This window comes from Ceratosolen solmsi, unplaced genomic scaffold, assembly GCF_000503995.2.
Source record: "Ceratosolen solmsi marchali unplaced genomic scaffold, CerSol_1.0 scaffold93, whole genome shotgun sequence".
Classification (NCBI taxonomy): domain Eukaryota; kingdom Metazoa; phylum Arthropoda; class Insecta; order Hymenoptera; family Agaonidae; genus Ceratosolen; species Ceratosolen solmsi.
Genome location: NW_011948453.1, coordinates 398,076 through 421,005, shown reverse-complemented (window position 1 = coordinate 421,005; position 22,930 = coordinate 398,076). Strand labels below are relative to the sequence as shown.

The window sequence follows — 22,930 nt, the reverse complement described above, 5'->3', positions numbered from 1 at the left end:
TGATTATTTTAATTTTAGTGAATTTTCACCATATTCGATAGTGGTTCTTTAATATGCAGATCGCAGATATTTAAAAAAAATATTTTTATTACAAACTTCATTAGTTACGTCTATTTTTATTTTCCACTTTTATTTTACTAAAAACGGTGGACATTAAATTCATAATAAATAGACAATAATTAATAAAAATTTTACCGTACTATTCTTGAATTATAAAAAACAGACATATAGAAATTATGTAAACAAATGTAGAGAATCGCACATTAAATATATTTAGAGAAAAAGGGAGGGATAATGAGCATGAGAGAGAGGGAGGGAGTTAGTAAACGTGATTAAGAGAAGTGGTGGAGGGGTAGCGAAGGTGCATAACAAGAAATGTAGAAATTTGTGAAAATCAGTAATAATATTTCTAGTATTACCGTTCACACGCTTATTGATACATGCACAATTTTTGTCTCTAATTTTATATTCAACGGACATTTAAAGCGTAAATATGTTGCTGTCCAAGCAGGAATTAGCAAATACATTAGTAATTGTCACCAATTCTAACGCTGCTGGACAGTGTAAAAGAGAACATAATATACCTAATGCGATCTTTTATAAAGGTCGTAAATTATTTGTTAATGTAAGTATTATTACAATAATATAATATTTACTTTTTATATCAATAGATTGGGAAATACAAATTGTTTTAAAATAATATTTATATTATCATATATAATAAATTATTATTATGTTTTAGTGAAGAATTATACCTTATCAATAATTAGAGTTCTTTTTTAACAACAAATGAAATTTCTAGAAATTGTCTATTTAATAAAGTAATATCAAGCGCAATTTATTAATTAAGTATTTAATTACATATATCTATAATATTTATGGATTAAGTAGACAATTTAAAATCTCAAATTACACGTACTTATTAATTATAAGCATTATTAATAAAGAAGTAAAAATTGAAACTAAAAAATTAATTACCTTTATACATTTAAGAGAAAATTTCGGCAGATTTCATTTCGAGAATCTTTAGTAAAAATAAATAGTTTTTAAAGTATTCAATTGAATTGCTATTTTGAAAGAACTGTGTAATTTTTAAATTAATAATTCAATCAAATAAAATAATAATAAATTATATTAAATTTGTAATCTTTATTATTTATTTATTAATAACATATGAGATGTTAGTTTTTACAAACGTTACATATTATTATTAAATTGCATTAAATTGATATTAAATTAATGATTATTAAATTAATAGTTATTTATAAAATTAAATTGATCGCATAGTATAATGAATTAAATAATACAGCTATACATTATTTATTTTAAAATTTTAATTTCCAAATGACTAAATATTTAAATTGAATTATAAACTTAGTATTAATTAAATTATTAAGCCTTAAGGATAAATTTCTAAAATATAAATTATTAGTTTATATAAATATAAATTATTAAATATAAATAACGATAAATTATTTTTAAAAAATATATGTTATAATAATCTTAATTCAATATAGTCATTCATAGAACCCGATTAAATTGTGGAAGTAAATTTAACTATTTTATTCTTATTTGTTAAACAGTTATTTTCATAGTTGTTCTATTCCACTTTTTTAGAATCAAGTAATTTATCATTAGTCTTCTAATTAAGATTGCTCATAAAGCATTATTTAGGAATAGTTTTAAAATCCTTCAAATTCAAAAGATTGAATTAATTCAATAATGTTATTAATTTTAATTGAAATTCGTTATTATTCCAGAGATCTTTTACATAATAAAAAAAATATTCTACATTTTTGAAGACTCACCTAGTATTAAAGTATTTATTACCCTAAATTACTATTTGATAATTAATATTCAATTTACCTGAGTATTAGATAATAAAATAATGGAATTAGAATCATTCAAAGTTACGTATTGTAGTTTATTTAAATAATTTACATACATATTACATATTTCAAGAATATTAATTATAAATTTAAATTTTTAATTTAAAAATATTATTTTCAAATACTTGACTAATATACTTCGACTAAGATAATTAGAGATGAAATTATCTCGTCCCGTTAGTTATTTAAATAAATTATTTTACTCATGTAAATACGACACATTAATATAGATGACTTATTTATTGAATGTATATCAGAATAATAATATTGAGAATTATTCTTCATTTAATACAGGAGTGAAAAAACAAACATTGTTAACATAATTTTTTTACATATACAATTTATTTTACGTGTGAAAAAAAATTAATGTAAAGAGATTTCTTTATTTTATAATTATACAACATCTACATAGATGGGTTGTACGTTGAATTTCGATAAATCCAGCGATTACGTACATTAGTGAACAATAATTGTATTAAACTCATACCATAAAGTACTCTTAAATATTATTTCTAATATTTTAATTCATATGAATAAAGTCTGTTGTTTATTAAATTATAGAATTTCAGCAAATTAATTAATTTTAATTTTGTAATTATCTTAAATAATTTTCCACAAATTTGTAAATAGTATTATGCGATATTAAATAATGTATTTAATATAAAATTAATCAACATTAATTTAATATCTTCTGTTCTTGTTATTTATGTTATTTTTAATAATTTAAATTTTATCCACTTTATTTTATATTTACAATTAAATTAAATCGAAAAACATGTTAATATTATCTTTTCATAAATGAATATTTAATTCTGTAAAATTATTTCATTAATATTATCGTTCTCTGAAATGAAATAAATTATATGTAGAAAACATATTTACTTTATGAGATTAAAAAAGAATATAATTTATATACAGTTAAATTCATTAATATAAATTATATTTGAAAATTAAAAATAATGTTATATAATTTAGCGTGAAAAATATCTATTATTTTTTAATTTTTATTTATTTTTATAAGAATTTTCTAAATAATATGATTCTTCGTAGACATAAATACCATAATTTTTTATTATTTCTATTTAATTTATGTTTAATTATATAAACATATCTATATACAGTTTATTTTATGAAAATAAATAAAACAAACAAAATTTTAGGAATACAAGGCCGTAGAAATAAATATCTGTAGATATAATTTAAAATATTCTAATAAATGTTCTCAAACGGTAATGCGAATATAATGAACTAATGGTTACTATATTTTATATTTGATAAATTGAGATAATATTAAATAATTTAATTATTTTATATTTTATTACAGAACGATTTGCAACCTCCATATACAAGATTCCATCCATCTTGGATACTTTGAGTAAGTATTTAGAGAAATGTAATTAAAAAATTTCACTATATTTATTAATTTAAGAAAGTTATTTATATACTTTATTCATCTATCAAAATCAAGAAATTTAATACCTATCAAATTTGAAATGTTAAAAATATAAATTGTCACTAAATGTATAGAAGTAATATGAAATTAATAATGAGGAATATTTTCTGTCGATTATAATTAATTTTCTGTTGGTCATAAAATATAAAAAATATATCACAAATAATATAAATTTGTTTACTGACTTATGATGGTTATTTAATGTACAAATGATACTAATGGTATCAGTTGGTTTGTAATTTATAATATTAAAATTGTTTTCTGATTAATACCTAAGCTGATGACATTCAGTAAACATTAAATGACATTCGGCTTAACATAAAAATATATTGAGAAATGAAGAAAGGAATGACGAGAACGATTTATAGATAATAATGGTAATATAAGACTAAAAAGTTGTCATTGGTGTTTTGCGACTACATATAGTGAAATAATATTTGAAAAAAATATCTACCCTATTTTATAGCCAAATAATAAAATGTGTTTCAACATATTTTCCGTATATTTGTCGAGTTTTTTATTTGCAAACACCATGAACATGAAATGCTTGTTCCGAGGTTCGAAATATTCTAAAATTACATAATCTTGTACAAACATAAGCAATTTATCTAGTTTTCCATAAAAAAAAACAAACATTATACTGTTTATTTAAATTTTGAATCTACTTGAGTAGTAGCTCAAAATACTCATTTTTTATATATCTATTATTGTCTTGTATTCTCTCCAGCGATACTCTTTGTATTTATGTTTATTGTGTTTGTCTTGTTTTAAGTACTTCGTGAAGTATAATATTTCTAGCTGATATTATTTGTAATTATAAAAAATAAATATTTTTTAATAAATGTTTTTATAAAATTAAAATTAATAATTTATTTTTTCAACTTTTTAAACACTGTGATAGTTTTTACCCATACGATCCATTAAAAAATTATGTGCTCTTCTGATTATTATCTCATGTAATAAAAATGGCTTTTGAATTATCTCGATATATTAGATAATATAATTCTTTTTTGATATTTTTTCTTTTAATATTTTGTGTTACATCTATTACTTTATCAATTGTTCTACTCTTTTATATTATTCTTTTATTTTTATTCAAATACTTGTATATTATTTTACGAATCTTTTAACTACGAATGCATTAATTTTAACTTATTTATTTAAGAATTAATTATTTAAGAATATTATCATAAAATTGAATACTCCTTTATTTACTGAATAAATTGAAATTATATTAATAATTTTTCTTATTTGTTCATATATTTGTCATATATAACTATCTTTATTCATAGAATTTTTATATAAGTTAAGAATGTTTCAAAATTGGTGACATGAATAAATGTCAAAACATTATATTTTATTATGCAATTATTTAAAATAGAACGTATGTTTACACATTATGTTACTATATTCATTAAAGAATTGAAAAGAGATAGAAGGATTTAATGGTCTTGTATTATGAATTTCTGCTCAATGTATTCTGTTATGTATTCGATACATTACGTTAAATAATTTATTCGGATGGTGTAGGATCTAAAATTGCCAGTATTTATTACTGGTACTGACTTCTCAGTTGTTTTTTGTTGTAACTAATTTGGAAATTCTTTCTTTTTTGACTGGATCATATTATCTTCGTTGTGTAGGTATTTATTTATATAATAGAACAATTTATATCTAATCTGGGCCATTATATATAATAAAAATACTTAAGTGACAATCGTAGAGTTTTGTTTAACAGACATAAGTTACTTATAACAACTTATTCTTTTTTGTGCTGCAATGTATTTAAAAAGTTAGAAAATTATACAAAAAAACTGTTAATCTTATTGTATATATTAAAAAATAAGAAATAATAATAAATTTTTATACATAAACGTATCTTTTATTGACAATCATTTTTCTAATAGAAATTATTGTAAACTTACATTGGATAAATTTATCGTAATATTATTTTTCTATGATATAAATCATAAATAATATATATAAATTAAGGGTTCTAAAAAAGGAGAATTCTTGGAAATGGTATAATGTAAGTTGATTATTGATCTTCAAAATTCAGTTTCACTCATATTTTTTTTATAAGTAAATATAAAATTTGTTAGTTCGAATCTCTATTCACTGTCATAATATTTGATTCAAAATGCATAATATTTTACATGGAAACATATAAATAAATGTTATAAAATATATAATGTTATGTCACAAATCTAATTTAACAATATTATATTAGAACATATTTTTTATTAAATATTTGTTAAATCAATAATCTTTTTTTATCACTTTCAATATTATTCGTTATTTTCATATATTGTTACTATCCTATTTTTATTATTAAATACCTTTACTTTTAATGGTTAGATTGGATTATTTAAATAATTAATTCCAATTATTTCTAATTAATCTAATAAATTGAAATTAATTTAAAAATATATTATTATAAATGATAATAATTTGAATCGTTATTTCTATTATTAATATAATTTTAAATATTAAAATCACATTTTGTATTACAACTGGAAACATTTATCGTTTATTACTAAACTTATTATTCTTATATTGAGCGTCGTTCAAAATAAATCGTGTGTAATAATATATTTAATGTTATAAATGATATTCTTATTTACATAAAATTTTCATTGATGTTATTCATTATTCTAGCCTTTTATTCGTCTTTATAGAATTTTAAAATAAGCTATATAATATGATTTGACGTTTTTTATAAAATTAAATCCAAACAGTATTTATTTTAATTTACTTATGAATTAGTTATTTTTAAGTAAATCAATATTGAAAAAAAGAATTAAAACGTTCCATTTTGTTTAAAAAAATTTTTTGTTAAGTTGTATAGTATTTAATAATATAATATATATTACAATGATTTCAGAATACCAGAAAGATGGGTGCTCGTCGTTCTGGATCAAGTTGGATTCGCAGCAATACTGGTATTCTCAAAGAACGAGCAAACATGTCTTTCATGCTTGTAGTTATGTTCTTTGCTGTATTTGGACTAATTGTCCTCACAGAGATCTTTTTAATTGACGATAAGCATAGCGGTGGTATCAGTAGTGGACTTAATGGGCATCGTTTTGGTCCTAAATTATCCTCTGCTCCAGACCGACCAGATTATGAAGAAATCGGCGTATGTATACAGATTTAAATTTGACATTTAAACAATTTTTTTATTTAAACTGAAAGAATAAATATATCATGTGTTTTATTTTATTAATCTAGTACTTTGGAGACCTAATATGTTATTTATGGATTTATATTTATATAGTGTTTATAAAATAGCAGTAATGCATGCATAAATAAATATTTATGAAAATAAATCGAATTTGAAACTACTGTAACATAATAGATTAACTAAAAATTTTGTAGTTTAATTTTCCGTTTCTTTTTACATAATTTAATTGTTTGAAAACTAATATAAACTATTTAAATTTATTAAGAGATTTCTAAGCAGTATATTTCATATAATTAATATTGTATAATATAATTAAAGTAACGTTTATACATATCTAAACTTAAAAAATATATATAAAATAAATAGATAAGATTATAAATAATTTCATATTTTATAGATGAAAAAGTTATTTAACTTTAAATAACTAATAAACTAATTTAAATTATTATATAACATAATGAAATTCTTTACACACATACACACTCAGGATTATTATATTCAGTTTATCACATAGCTGCTAATTAAAATTTGAATAAATTTAAAATATATGAAAAATTGCACCTAATTATGTTCTAATTATAATCATAAAATATTAAATCAAAAGAAATACAAAATGATTTAGCATCAATAACTTAATACAAATAATTTAATTAGATTTAATCAGATATATTTCTATTTGCACTATAAAATAATATCTGTAGAAAGTTATAATAAATTTCAGATTAAATAAATAAAAGGCCTAATCAGATAAAATAAACTATTTAGATACAGGAGCAATTTTCATAAAAAGCTGATAAAATAAAAATTTTATCATATTAAAAAATTCAGTAAACGTAAAAATATATTAAATTTTTTAGCAAATATTAATTTTTTGAAGCTAAAAATTTGTACATAATAATTACTTACAATAATGATAAATGATATTTAATATATGATTTACTAAAGTATAAATTCAATTAAATTTAATTCAATGCTAATTATTTCATTTACATTTATCTATATAAGCGTATTTATTATATCTATTAATTTTATAAACTATTTCATCAAATTATTTTCTTTAAAGATAACTTGTTAGTTGATGAATTCATCAGAAAAAGGATAAGTATTTCATATCTATGATATGATTGTTTAACATTATTACCATATCTGTAATTACATAAGAAGTATTTGTTTCTATTTATGTCTTAAATTAGCGTGGAAAATACAATTTGTCAAAAAATAAAAAATGTAAAAATTAAATTAAATAAAAAAACTAAGTAAATATTTTTCAATATTATACTTCACATTGGTCCTTGAAATTATTTATCATATATAGTGGTTGTGTGCTTTTAGAAGTCTTATGTCATTATTTTCATGAATACTTCAAAGACTTATATTAATTACCTTCATATAACATTATTTATCTTTATAAAAGCGTTTTACTTATCTAAGTTTTATTTGTATTTTTTCTATTCTTGCTAATGTAAATTGTAGCTCTTTGTGATGAGATACAAAATTAACTAATTATTTTTTCATAAAGTCTTTATCGTTTTAATTTTAATTCAACCTTTTCATTGTAAATTCGATATTTTCCTACTATTGCATATTTACATGTATCATACAATATACCATTAGATTATTATCATTTATTCATTCGTATTTTCTTGGTGTGATTTAAACATTGATGTACATTCACCAAGCTATATACATATATAAAACAGTATCCGAAATGTACTAATTTACTAATTTACTAATATTATGAAAAATATTATGAAGTAGTCAAATTTATCATGTAAGATATATTTTTCTAATTCTTTTCTCGATTTATAAATTTTAAAATCTAAAATCATTTTATATTCTATTTTTATTTACAATGAATAAAAATCAAATAATATTGATAAAAGAGATATTGCAAATATTGCACGTAATTCAATTTTTATCTTAGCTTTTTATAATAAATATTCTGTTTCAAAAGATATTTGTAATCAGCGATTGTTTGTTTAAATTGAATATTTTTAAATTTTATTATTATACTGTTATCAATATATTTATTATTATTCTATTGTTAAAATAAAATAGTATTATTTTATTATGAAAATCCTTTTGAAATTGAATTCTTTTTTACTTAGCAGTATAATAATTTTTTTTTAATAATAATATTTTAGTATCGGTATAATATCTTGTAAATTTCTGTAAATAATTTCGTACACATGATGTGGATTTTTAGTAATCTATAGTTCTTTAGCGTGTGAATTGTTGTTGAAACCTATTTGGTGGTGCATTCACGATCTATACAAATTCTGTACTTAATCATGTAGGTATATAATTTATTTTTCTATTCTACTATAAAAATTAAATAATTCATTTTTGAAAATAGGATTTAATATTTAATATGAATATTTAAATTCAATAAAAATATTTTAAACGATTTATAATTCATAAACCTAATTACATGCTTATACGAAAAATTAATTATTAAAACTTCATATATTAATGTTCTCAATCTTTTCTTATAAAGAAGTATTATTTTTACCACATATTTTAAAGTCTCTTTATATTTATATATACGATAAAAAAAAATTATAATGTAGCTAGTCGACTACACAAGTTTAAAAGGTGGTCTTGAAGAGCGTTTGAGTATGTTGGTCCGAGGAGCTGAGTTGAAGGGAGCTCTCGCAGCTGCTATGCCTATCGATCCTAGAAGTCTTTCGAGTATCCCTATAAATCTGGAAGCTCGACTACCTCAATTAGACAAGAGCTTACGAATTACGCATGCAGAATGGTTACCAGTTACAAATACCAGGTACAACTGTAAATTTCTGTTCATAAATACCTTGATAGAATTAAAAATTTTCAGAACGTTTAATAAAAGTTAGATACATAAATTACATTAAAAAAGATGTTGTAGAAATCGAAGATTAAAATAGATCAGTACAAGACAATATTATACGAATAAAAAATACATTAAAATGTGGAATCTTCATTAATAACACTAATAGGGTATTGTCAATCGTTTATAATTCAGTTATTCATACACATAGTTGATCAACTTGCCATTTAATCTAAAAGTACAAGTATTTTTATTTTGTGTTTTGAAATCACTGGTGATTATTATGAATCTATTACATATACTAATCGTATCGTTAAAGAAAAATATGAATAAAATATCATATTGATAATTTAAGAACATTTTGTAATATTAATAAAGAATCCAAACAATATTATATTTAACAAAAAAAATGTATAATTTAATTTATTATTTGTTCGGAAAATAATCCCACAATTTGACTAGTCAGCCAAACGTGCAATAATTAACGTAGAACAATAAAACCCACTAGATGTTATGTGGGGTTGCCGGGCAAGTAAAGGGTGAATGCACTGATTAATAATTAACACATGTCTTTATTATTGCTATTTATTTGAATTGATTTACAAAATGGTGAATTACAGACGAACTTTATATTTCTTGATAATCTTGTGGTGTTGAAATATATTTACTATGAATGAAGCAGGTTATAATCTATTGAATATTATCACTAAGAGGTTATGGTGATTGTAATGCTCTGATCGAACACTGGAATGCTATTGTGTTTATCTTAATACGTGTGTAGTTGCCTTTAAATATCGGTCGTAAGAGAGCCGAGATGGAGGTTATGCGAAGCTGTGCGCCATCTGTGGCGGGAACAACTTGCAGTTGGAGGGATTGAGAAGCCAATGTGGCATTTATAGCTGGTCTTGTTCAAGAGTATGTCCGGGAAGCTTCCGTAGTTGGACTTTAATCCGTCCGTCTTCTACATAAGCCGAGAAATCAAGAATGAGTACTAGCTGTAAGGACTTACTTGCAGTGTATCGTGATTTTCCAGTCTCTCTTCGATGGCTTGTTATTACGTTCCCTTGCAATGTTGCAACCCTTCAGTTCTTCCTTGTCTCCAAGTGAGACCACAAGTGGTCAGGTCCCACGCAATCCAGTCTTGATGAGATCAATTCAACTGTACACTAATTCACAATAGTGGAAAGAACTTATTATTAAAACTCAGCTAGCTAAACGACTCATCTCTCCGGTCCTCCTCCGTGAGAGTTGGTCGTGACTTATCCTTCACTGTAAGAAGTATTTGGAAAGAGTAAGTGAGGGTACATTACGTAGTCCCTTCTTAAAATGATTCACTGATCCCGCTCCACTTGGGATCCCTTCTTCCTTTATTAATTAACCAATCAGTGGTTGATCTTGGGTCGCACAATAGATTATGCACGCCTTCATTTCCACTTCCTTCCGGGCTCAGTTCCGAATTTGCTAATTGGGAAAGTGTCGGAAGGTGGCGAGCCTTTTCCATTGGTCACCTCTCTTTGGTTGCCTCATCCCTCTCTGGGACTTGGCTAGAAGAAGGGTCCGCTTGGGCGTGGTCAATTTTCCAATACGATCGACCAGATGTGGCATAGCCAAGAACAATGCAAGCATTGTCTTAAAGGCCGAGTGCGCACGTATGGTCATTGCATGTGTAGTACGTATGGGTTTTCGGTTGCAGTAAATATTTGTACTCAATGCTTCACGCATATCTGATATTCGTTTCGAATCTACTTTGGGGTTCTCCCGGCAGTAAACCCATTAGGTTCTACTGCACTGGGAGTATGAGCACGTTCCGCTAGAGTTTTCCAGATGTTTTATGACACTAGTACAAATAATTATGAGCAGGAAAGTTTTGAAGTCTTAAATACAATTTTCATGACATTACTTGTCAGATATTTTATTGCCTTATTAAACGGAGTCTCTTATTCTCAAACAAATATGATAAATGATGTTTCAAGTCATTTAAAAAGTCAGTTAGCTTTTTGAATTTAAGTACCCTATCAATATAACTGTCTACAAATACGAAAACTTGGAACAATATTTAGAAATGTATGAGATTAAACTTGCCTTAAAAAAAAACTCATTTAGTTTGAATACGAAATACAATTTTAATAAAAATGTTTCTCTCATCATTAAAAATTCTATTTTTTCAGTTCATTAATAGCAAACTATATTTATAAATGAAATGCTTGTTCTTAATACTTGCTTTGCTATAGAAAATTAAATAAATGTAATATAACAAATTCAAGATTTAAATGCATAAAGTAATCGAAAATTAAAATAATTTATAGAAATGAACTTATATAAGAAATTTTATTTAAAGAAGTTTATTTAAAATAAAAAATTTGTATTTACATATAATATCTATAAACGCATCAAATCATTAATAAACATTCTGTAATAATCAACACCACAATGAAGATTGGCTTTTCGTATATCAATTATAGTACCTGTTCTGGGGCATGTTCCTTGGTTAACACCTAAAATAAAACTCCCAAAAATAAGTGGACCACCACTGTCACCCTAACAAGAAAGGTTAGTTTTAATATCTTTATAGTCAGTAATAGTAAAATTTACATGTAAAGAAGACATAGAGATTTTTTTTTAATGTTTTTATAAGCGAATAATGTTTTTTGAGTGTGCATTATTGAAAATTTTAATATTCAAATAGATTATATCATTACATACAGAGTTTATAAGAGCATATGGTTCAGCCAAGGTACAAAGATATCTTTCGCTAATATAAACATAGCGTTGTACAACTCGATAAGCTATAGTTTCGCAGTCGTCTCGTGATATAATTCTCACATTAACTGTATGTAAAATATTTGGGTTTAAGCCATCTGTTAATTTACCCCATCCTGCAATGACAGCATCTAAACCAACTAAATTGCTATTGTCGTCAAATGAAACAAGTGCTGGGATGATTGTTTCATTAACTTGTGTAAGTAACTAAAGTAAGGAGAATTAATATAAATATATAATAAATAGCAATGTATGTAAATATGTAGATTAATTAACTTGTATTATTTCGTATTATATTTATAAAAGTATTAACAGATATTAGATTAATACTATCTCCCCCTCTCCTCCTCTCTCATTCAAATACAATTAATATTTTAATATGACAGCAAATACTAGAATAATATAAAATACAATCAATAATACGTATAAATATTAATTTACTTTTATTATAGCAATGTCATTAGTGTCGAATTCAAGTTCTCTGTTTTGTGACGCAGCCCACAGATTATAAGTTATCCACCAATATATATGATATCGTGTAGCCTGCCTTAAATCTATTGATCCAACAAGTGCGTGAATACTGTGTATTCCCATATTTTCGAAACAATGAGCAGATGTCAAAATATGATCATGTGTAATCAATGTTCCAGTACATTTTATATCATTTCCAAAAAAATTATGGAAATTACTCAATCTTACAATACAAACAACACTAGGAAATTCACCTTCCAACGCTTGTCTAACGTTTCTACCGTATAGTGCTTCTCCGTATTTGAACATATATAGACTGTCTAAAAGCAAGACGCGAATTATGAAACTGTGTGTATCGCGAGCAAGACGCGAGATGTGAAATTGTATGTATCGCGGGCATAACGCGAATTATTAATTTCAATAGGTTGTATCGCGAGCAAGACGCGAGATATGAAATTGTGTGTATCGCGGGCATAACGCGAATTATTAATTTCAATAGGTTGTATCGCGAGCAAGACGCGAGATGTGAAATTGTATGTATCGCGGGCATAACGCGAATTATTAATTTCAATAGGTTGTATCGCGAGCAAGACGCGAGATGTGAAATTGTATGTATCGCGGGCATAACGCGAATTATTAATTTCAATAGGTTGTATCGCGAGCAAGACGCGAGATATGAAATTGTGTGTTCGCGAGCAAGACGCGAATTATGAATTTCAATAGGTTGTATCGCGAGCAAGACGCGAGATATGAAATTGTGTGTATCGCGGGCATAACGCGAATTATTAATTTCAATAGGTTGTATCGCGAGCAAGACGCGAGATGTGAAATTGTATGTATCGCGGGCATAACGCGAATTATTAATTTCAATAGGTTGTATCGCGAGCAAGACGCGAGATATGAATGTGTGTGTATCGCAAGCATAACGCGAATCATAAAATTATATGTATCGCGAGCATAGCGCGAATTATAAATTTCAATAGGTTGTATCGCGAGCAAGACGCGAGATATGAATGTGTGTGTATCGCAAGCATAACGCGAATCATAAAATTATATGTATCGCGAGCATAGCGCGAATTATAAATTTCAATAGGTTGTATCGCGAGCAAGACGCGAGATATGAATGTGTGTGTATCGCAAGCATAACGCGAATCATAAAATTATATGTATCGCGAGCATAGCGCGAATTATAAATTTCAATAGGTTGTATCGCGAGCAAGACGCGAGATATGAATGTGTGTGTATCGCAAGCATAACGCGAATCATAAAATTATATGTATCGCGAGCATAGCGCGAATTATAAATTTCAATAGGTTGTATCGCGAGCAAGACGCGAGATGTGAAATTGTATGTATCGCGGGCATAACGCGAATTATAAATTTCAATAGGTTGTATATCGTGGGCATAACGCGAATTATAAAATTGTGTATATTGCGAGCAAGACGCGAGATATGAATGTGTGTGTATCGCAAGCATAACGCGAATCATAAAATTATATGTATCGCGAGCATAGCGCGAATTATAAATTTCAATAGGTTGTATCGCGAGCAAGACGCGAGATATGAAACTGAGTATCGCGAGCAAGACGCGAGATGTGAAATTTTATGAAAGCCTGACCACGTGATTGATTGTCTTGTTCTAAAGGGTATGTGAAGCACAGAATCGAAACTACTAATGCTAGTTTTCGTAAAACTATAGTTTTTCTTCTTCAGCTAATACTGTCAGTAAATAATCGGAATGATACTGACACTTCTGTGTCGAATGTGTGGCCTTGAGAATGCTGATGTGATTGACCATACCTTAAGACTCGCGTGGTGTGGTAGTGTTGTTTTTCGTTATGCTATCTACACTCTTTGGACTATTTCAATAAATTGCTTGTTGCTCCCTTTATCTGTGATTAGCGACTTCGTGATTGTTGCAATTTATCAGTAGATGATTCCTTTCGACAGTGAACACAAGTTGATTTAATTCGTTAGTTAACCGTTAATTTCATTGTGATTGCCCTTTACAGTGAGGTAAACACTATTACAGATTATTCCCTCTTTTTAGTTTAATTATGTTTTTATGATACAACTTATTATTAGTGTTGTAGAATTTTCTTGATCTAATGTAAAGATGCGATTTCTTCAATGGTTTCTTGTATAGGAGGTGTCACTACACAAGATGTTCTTGAGATCGTTCAATCATGTTGTTGTAAGAGTAATTTTAACTAATTCCTTGTTTGATGTTCCAGTTGTCGAATGAATAGATGAGCTCCTGTACACTCCCATGCATCATCGATATTAGATGCTCTTAGACTCTTAATAACATTATCCATGTTATTCACCACCTTGATGAGCTCGAGGATGGTTCTGGGTTTTGAGGTGGCGGTAGTAAGGAGTTTTTGCATGTTTAGGTGGGCAGCTTGCTTGGGACTGTCACACCCTTCTGCATTGTTTGCGACTATCCTATTGACTTGTCCTGCTGCAACAAGAGCATGTCCGTTGGACAGTCTTTCTTCGGCAGCACTACAAGTGAACACTTCATGACATTACTTGTCAGATATTTTATTGCCTTATTAAACGGAGTCTCTTATTCTCAAACATTATTATATTATTTAAAATATAATCAACTAATTCTTTGGACGTAATACGGCATTGAAACAAATATAAATATACCAATATTAAAATTAATTATTTTTATTATAACGATAAAAATTTTGAGAGTTATGTTCATATGGTATATCTCAATCATCAAATACATTTTTAAATTAGATGTTATTAAATCGAATTAATTCTATTAAAGTGAAAATTCAATAGTGAGATAACGAAAATAAATTTACATAATTGATATATTATTATAGATTCAAATTTTTCGTATATTCCGCTTATTATGATGAAAGAGTTGGGGGTGGAATCATTAGAAATCATGGATCGAATTCTGGTGTTATACGTGTTATTGGAGCTACGAAAACAAGAGGTCCCGAAAAAGTCTGGTGCAGATTATGGTATCTACACAACTCCAACAATATAACAACTTCTATAACTGTTGCAGCTAAAGTCAAGGTGAAATATTATTTGGTAACTTACATATAAATATATATTGACAGATTAATCGTTATTAAATACTAATCTTTATAAGACTAAACAAGTTATTATAAAAATTTTTACCTTTTTATCAATTAATGATAAAAATTCTAGAATTATATAACGACATATGCATTAAACTGTTATTATTTTCAAATATATTATAATATAAGAGCTTATTACAATATTATGTATATATTTACCTACATACGGAGTTTATACATAATTTAAACATTATGTTTCAACTGTTATATATTGCAAATACATTTTTCAGGTAATTTGAAATTTATCTTTATTCAAATAATTGTATATTTTATTAAAAAGTTCAACCTTTTAAAATGAAAAACATCATTAAAAGTCAATTTAATTGATAAATTAAATAAATATTTACATTCTAATAATTATTTTCATTTCTACAGTAATTTTCGAAGGTTCCGCGAATATTTTAAATGTTTTTATATATATTTTCAGATTTCTAATAATTAACTTTACTTTTTAAAGCGAAATTTTTTATTATTTACAAAGTCAGTTTATAATTAGTTAATTTAATTTGAAATAGTAGAAATGTGTTTAATTTTTCGAATTAAAAGTCTAATGATTTCATAATGACAAAATATATTTTTTATGAAAAAAATAAAAATTATTAAGAATCAGTATAATCAAATAGAAATTATTGAGTTTTTATTCTCATTTCATAATTACAATAGATAATCAAACAATTATTATAAAATTTGAATATATGTTTATGTTATATAATATTTAATATAATATTATGTACGTAAATGTAAAAATTATTCTTATTACAAGTCACTAATTTATTATTACTATATTGTGATAAATAGAAAATTTTCATTTCATGGATCGGTATTTTTTGTTTGAAGAATGTAAATAAAATTTTGATGCAACATTACAATATACATAATATTTTAAAATACAACATAACATTTTTCTAATTATATAACTTTTATTATAGTAGCTTATTTAATTTTTCAAAAAATGTAAACAAAAAAGTATTAAATCAAAATTTATATTTATACATGGTATAGATTTTTTTAATGTTGTATTTGTGTAGAAATATATTATGGGTTTAAGGAGATACAGACGTTAAAATTACTAACAATATATAAACTATAATACTCTATTTAATTTAAATTAATGAAAAATATTACAATTTACCTATCGTGTGTCTCATATTTGATTCTGAAAAATAATATACCAATAGCTGTTAAATAAAGATATTATACTTACATTTTGTAGGTTATTCGAGAAAATTGGAATTTGAAATACAGCGCGTGCTTTGTGATCTGTCCATTGCCAAAGGAATCACATTCATTATCAACAGAGCAAATACCAGAAGCTGTTAGTATCGTGGCTAGGTTAAGAGCATCACCAACTAATAGAATAGTTGTACAGAATCGACCTGTCGACAGACCGAAGCATCGACAATCCCTTGCAGTCTGCATTAAACCATTGCACTATGATTACAATAGGGTGAGCGAAACTACCTACATACATTATCTCCTAATTTATTCAATACTTGTATAAGAATGAATTAGCCCATAATTTGGAAAAACAATATTATATAATAATTACAAATATTAATGAATATTTGTTTAAAATTCAATCAATTTTAACTTAAAAAATTTTTTATAGAAAAGAACAAAAATTTCTTTTATACAGATTAAATTAATTATATTATAATAATATATTTGATGTAAAATTATTAATTATGAAAATCATAAATACATTTAAAACATATATTTGAATATATTAAATATATTCAATTAATTTAAATATAAAATGTGTGTAGAGCATTTTTAATACTTCAGTTTTGATTAATTAAACCTAATTTTATTCTTCATTAAAGTTTGATAATTACATATATTCAATTTGAAAAACACTTATAAATTTATGTAGAATAGTTATTTAATTTATATATATTTATTAATTCGATCAATTACTTCTACAATAAAAATGGAAAAGGAAAAACAAATTTCTGATTAAAATATTTGGGTATGTAAATATTTATTAAGCTCATATGTGTATTATATTACAGCTGATTATCATTGTACTGTATTATATTTTTAAAAGAATAAAATTTACATATAAACTAAGATTTATACACATTCTTTTATTATTTTAATAATATATTATCAAAATTAAAAATGATTATAAAATACAAAATATTCCATAGAATTAAAAAAATTTAGTAAGTGATGTAATTACAAAATATTCCATAGAATTAAAAAAATATAATAAGCGATGTAAATATACATATGTACAAGTGCTTCGATTATTATAATTCAATTAAAAATATAATAAATGACAAATTCATGTTCAGGTTCTTCAATTAGTAGAATTTATTGAGCTTCACAAGATCTTAGGTGCAAGCCATGTGACTTTATACAACGACTCTCTTGGTAGCGATGCAGGCTGTGCTCTCAATTATTATGAAGGCAAAGGTCTAGTGACACTCCTGCCTTGGCATCACTTGGACATGATTTCTCAGCGTGAAATACGTACCGAAGGGCTTTTTGCTGCTCTCAATGACTGCCTTTATCGATCCATGTATACCTACGAGTACCTTGCTCTACTTGATCTTGATGAATTCATCATACCTCGTCATGAGGATACTATACTTGATCTTATAAGGTTTAAGAATTTTTCTTTACTGCTAATTGAGGTTTCTTCATTTCTATATAAAATTAATTTTACTGTGCAGAGATATTAGTTAAATTTAAATATTTTAATTTTATGTAAGTAATATTTTTATTCGATGCAAACTAAATATAAAAAGAGAGTACTTCTTTGTAATTACTTTTATTTTCAACCTTTTTATAAGTACTACAGATAATACATATTAATTATAAAATAAGTATATTTAAACAAATTTATTCGTAAAATATGTATTTAACTATTACTTTATTGTTGTAATGAAATAATTGTTGACCATAGTATTTTGCTCAAGTTTATTTTGGGTCTTTAGCTATGTACATTAGCTATTAAAATTAAATTTACGATAATACAGAATAAGAAAAAAAAATAGAAAAAAAGTTATAAAAAATAAAATGTGTACGAACAACTTTTTATTTAATTTTTTATTAATTACTACATACATTAATACCTATGACTGACATGTAATCACAGAGTTTCTATTGCCATTATGAAAGTGCTAATAATTATAGACATTTTACAATATATAATAACATTCAATAACATTATAATTAGATTTGAAAATATACTAGAAACTTCAAAGTATTTAATGTGCAGTAGGACATACAAAATGTTTTATGACAAATTGAGTATTAATGTGGTCAGCTATAGAAAAATAAAGTCAATAAAAAATTATTTTCTTAATCAAGCAAGAAAATGATATTCAAAATTGAAGAGTTTGAATCAACTCACTATTAAATAATGGAATTAACGATATTGGATGTTTTAGTTACTAAATGAAACATTGATTCATTTATATCAATATAGCACCAAGCAATGTCAGTAGTAAATTGGTTGATAGCATGCAGAATTAAAAAATAGTAATAAGAAATGTAAAACATAAAGTATAATCATTTAAAATTGTGGAAATATTATAGGTAGGAAGCTTATTATCATTATTACTCATGAAACACTATCACTTCAAACTTGACATTATACATGGATTATTATTGTGCAATGCTTCCATATGAATTTGAATAAAATGTATCTTATTTTATCAAAGAAGGTTTAATTTACCCCATTAAAGTTGTAGGTGGACTGAGTAAAATGATTTCTATTTTCACATCAAAGTCATTAGTAAAAATTCATGATGAAATGGTCTCTTGATAGAATAATTAAAATATGATTAAAAGAATAACAGAACATTAAAATTAATGAGAATTTATATATGAGAATAGGTCATTTTTTTTAATCAGTATTAGAGCTAATAGGAAGCCAAATGAAAAGTTGAAATAAGTTATTTAAAAGATACAACAGAGATAGTTTATGATAAAATAAAACAGGAAAATTATTTATTGATAAAATAAATTCATTATAAGCAAGATATAGCAACGATCAAGAACGAAGTTAAATGGACATTTTTCAAATCGTATAATACGATAAAAGGCAAGAAAATGAAAATAATATATGATATAAGAAAAAATCAAAAACAAAGTAAAATAAAATAAAAAATTTACTATTTTAAAAAAGTTCTTTGTTAACAGATATTAGTTGCTCTTAATTATCTCTTCATCATGACCGGTAGAAATGAAATATCTAACATATAATGTATATAGTAGCATTCATCACAAGTTCAAATACTTTTTGAATGCATATATATTTTATTCTTATCTTCTGCAAGTTATGTCCGTTTTGTACACATGTACACGTACATCACACATGGATATTATATCATATTTACGATAGGTAGTCGATACATTTTTAACAGGTTGTAATTAACTCAGAAATGGAAGAGAGAGAGAGAGAGATGAAAGAAGTATTGGTGAATTAAATTTAGGCAAAACGAAAAATTATAGCTAGGGGTAATACTGAGAAAAAAATAAGTTAAAAACATAATAAATAAATGTCTAAATATATATGTATTTTTTATTTTAATACAGAGATTTTTAGAATTATTGAATTAATTATTATTATGAATGAATAATAACTTATTTATTCTTAGTTAAAACGGTATTAAATACGTATAAATATTCAATTTTCGATCTTACTTTTAGTATTAATATACGTAAATAATCACGTTATTAAAATATCTGCAAGGTATAAAATGTGTATTGATTTAATAAAACAATGTCAATAATACAATATATACATAATAAGATAATTCAATAGTTTAATTTTTTTATAGAATTTATAGAATTTTATATAAATTTAACTAATAGGTGCAATTTTTTCAGATTGATCAGTCGACGTTCAAGTAGTAAAACGGCAAGCGCCTATTCCTTCCAGAATGCCTTTTTCTACCTCCAATGGCCAGATGATCCCTATGTAACAACTCGTCGAAATATCGAAGCTAGTCTCGTTACTCTCCGCAAAACTCGACGTCGATCAAAACTTCATCCTCACAAACAACGGAGTAAATATGTATGTCGTCCACGCGACATTATAGAAACCGGTAATCATTTTGTTTGGGAATTCATACCAGGTCACGGAGCCGTAAATGTCCCCGCAGATGAGGCAATTTTACATCACTATAGAGTTTGCGAATTTGGAGGTGACGACTGCATCAAGACCGCTTCAGTAATTGATCGTACAGCATATAAGTATCTTGATAAATTAGCAGAACAAGTTGAAATTACCTGGCAACAACTAATTAAAATGTGTCCCAACATACCAAATTTGAAACCTGTGACTTTTGAAGTTTCCAAAGCTGCGCATAATGAATTAAATATTAGAAAAAGTGCGAGGTAGCAGGAAATACAATTAATCCCAAGAGATATTCGTTTCTTTCTGCATCATCGGCGAGTCCAATCTCGTTCAAACGTGCTTTTACAATAGTACGTAAAAAGAAGTTACATGACTCAAACCTTTCCAACGAGTACTTTTTGTTTTTTTTTATAATCGAATTATTGCCTTTTAATACTTGTCTAAATTAGTATTTTATTCATTTTATAATTTTATACTAGAAATTCTAATTAGTTCTAATAAAATTGTTCTTCGTTTTGATATATGAAATTATTGTGTATACTTTCTATATTATAATCTATATATTCTACTTTTTAAATTTTAAGAAAAATTGTTTTATTAAATTTTAACGAATGTTTATTTATCAAATGAAAAATTATTAAAGTATATATTTTTTTATAAACGAAAAACACTATTGATTTATTTAATTAATTTTGTACCATTAATGAAACATTTATAATAAGAAATTGTAAAATTGTCAGATTTCTTACAATAGAACAATTTACGATTTTCATTCATTTATTTTAATTAAAAAAGTTATTTCATAAAGAATTATTTTGAATTAAACGTATATTTTTACATATTATCTTTAAAATAAGTAAGTTTCATTATTTATCTATTTTATAATATAAACTAATTTATCGATTTTCTATTTGAGAATGTTGTAAAAAATACTGAAATTAATTAGTATAATTATAATACAAAAAATATGAAAAGTATAACTTATAATTTTATAATAATAACAAAATATGAATTTAGTTTCATTTTCATTTAGTATAGAAAATGACTATTTATATAAGATAATTTGATATATTGATTATATTTATTAAGTACATACTACATTTAGTTGATATTACTAGTAAATAAATATTAAAAGAAGCATATATTCATACAAATTTTTGAAGAAGATAAATTGAAATTTAATTAAATAAAATCAATTATTAATGTATTTATATTAGTCGACAAATATATAGCTTTACTAATATTTATGATTCTGTTTTTTTATATATCTTAACAAATTTAATTAAATCCATATTTTAATTTGTAATTTTTAACTTTATATATTTAGAACTTTCTTGAACTTATATAATAATGTTAAGCTGCTTAAAAATATTTCTGAAATTAATATTTTTCATTATTTTACTTAAAATTTCGCATAGTGTTTTCTTATATATCAATATGGATCAATTCAATTTTTTGCGATTATATTTACGCAAATTATTAATAATATTTTATAAATGTCTAATAATTATATGTGACAATAAAGAAATTATTATTTATTTTATATCTTATAATATTAAAAAAGCAGTTACTGAATGGTTTCATACAAAATTTTTATTATATTAGAGCAGCAATTTGAATATCTTTCTGAAATTTTTATTCGATTTCCCTCAACACATTTATTAAAATTGAATTTATTTTTAAGATTACTTTTTTACAAATCCATTAGTTAATCTTAAAAATATATATTTATTATAAATATATAAATATGTATTATATATTTTATATAATATTTATATAATTATAAATGAAAATATATAAATATAAATGTATGTTTATAACAACGAAATTGATAGTTATTTTTGTGGTACTATCAAATTAAATTTAAAATATATTTTTTTTATTTGTAATTGATTAAATATAATATTAATAATAATATTAATAATAAATATATTATAACATTTAAACTGCGTACTTAAAAATTCCCGTTAAATTTAATTCTAATATTAATAAAATTCTTATTAGTGAGCTAATGCTAACAATATAAAAAAAAACAATTTTTTCAGTTTAGCATATAGAATATTTTATACAATTTTGAGAAAATTTATCTGATAAAAATAACTGTATGATATAAGTAGAATAAATAAAAATTATATGTTAATAAAATATCAAAATATAAACTTT

The 22,930-nt window shown here is 24.5% G+C and overlaps 1 protein-coding gene across 3 annotated transcripts; it reads left to right on the top strand.

Moving 5' to 3' along the window:
• The first annotated feature begins 377 nt into the window (after positions 1 to 377).
• LOC105366691 (uncharacterized) lies at positions 378 to 21,207 on the top strand. Of its 3 annotated transcripts, XM_011505215.1 has the most exons (9): positions 378 to 625; positions 3,214 to 3,264; positions 6,227 to 6,481; positions 9,097 to 9,308; positions 15,409 to 15,610; positions 16,889 to 17,122; positions 17,973 to 18,283; positions 20,518 to 20,704; positions 20,766 to 20,866. In XM_011505215.1, exons 3-9 carry the CDS (start codon positions 6,239 to 6,241, stop codon positions 20,778 to 20,780), a joined length of 1,404 nt encoding a protein of 467 aa, XP_011503517.1. In that variant the 5' UTR covers positions 378 to 625; positions 3,214 to 3,264; positions 6,227 to 6,238; the 3' UTR covers positions 20,781 to 20,866. The 3 variants fall into 3 exon arrangements, with proteins under 3 accessions (XP_011503517.1, XP_011503515.1, XP_011503516.1); XM_011505213.1 differs by having other exon boundaries at positions 391 to 625; positions 20,518 to 21,207; XM_011505214.1 differs by lacking the exons at positions 378 to 625; positions 3,214 to 3,264 and adding an exon at positions 6,087 to 6,118 and having other exon boundaries at positions 20,518 to 21,207.
• Positions 21,208 to 22,930: the final 1,723 nt, after the last annotated feature.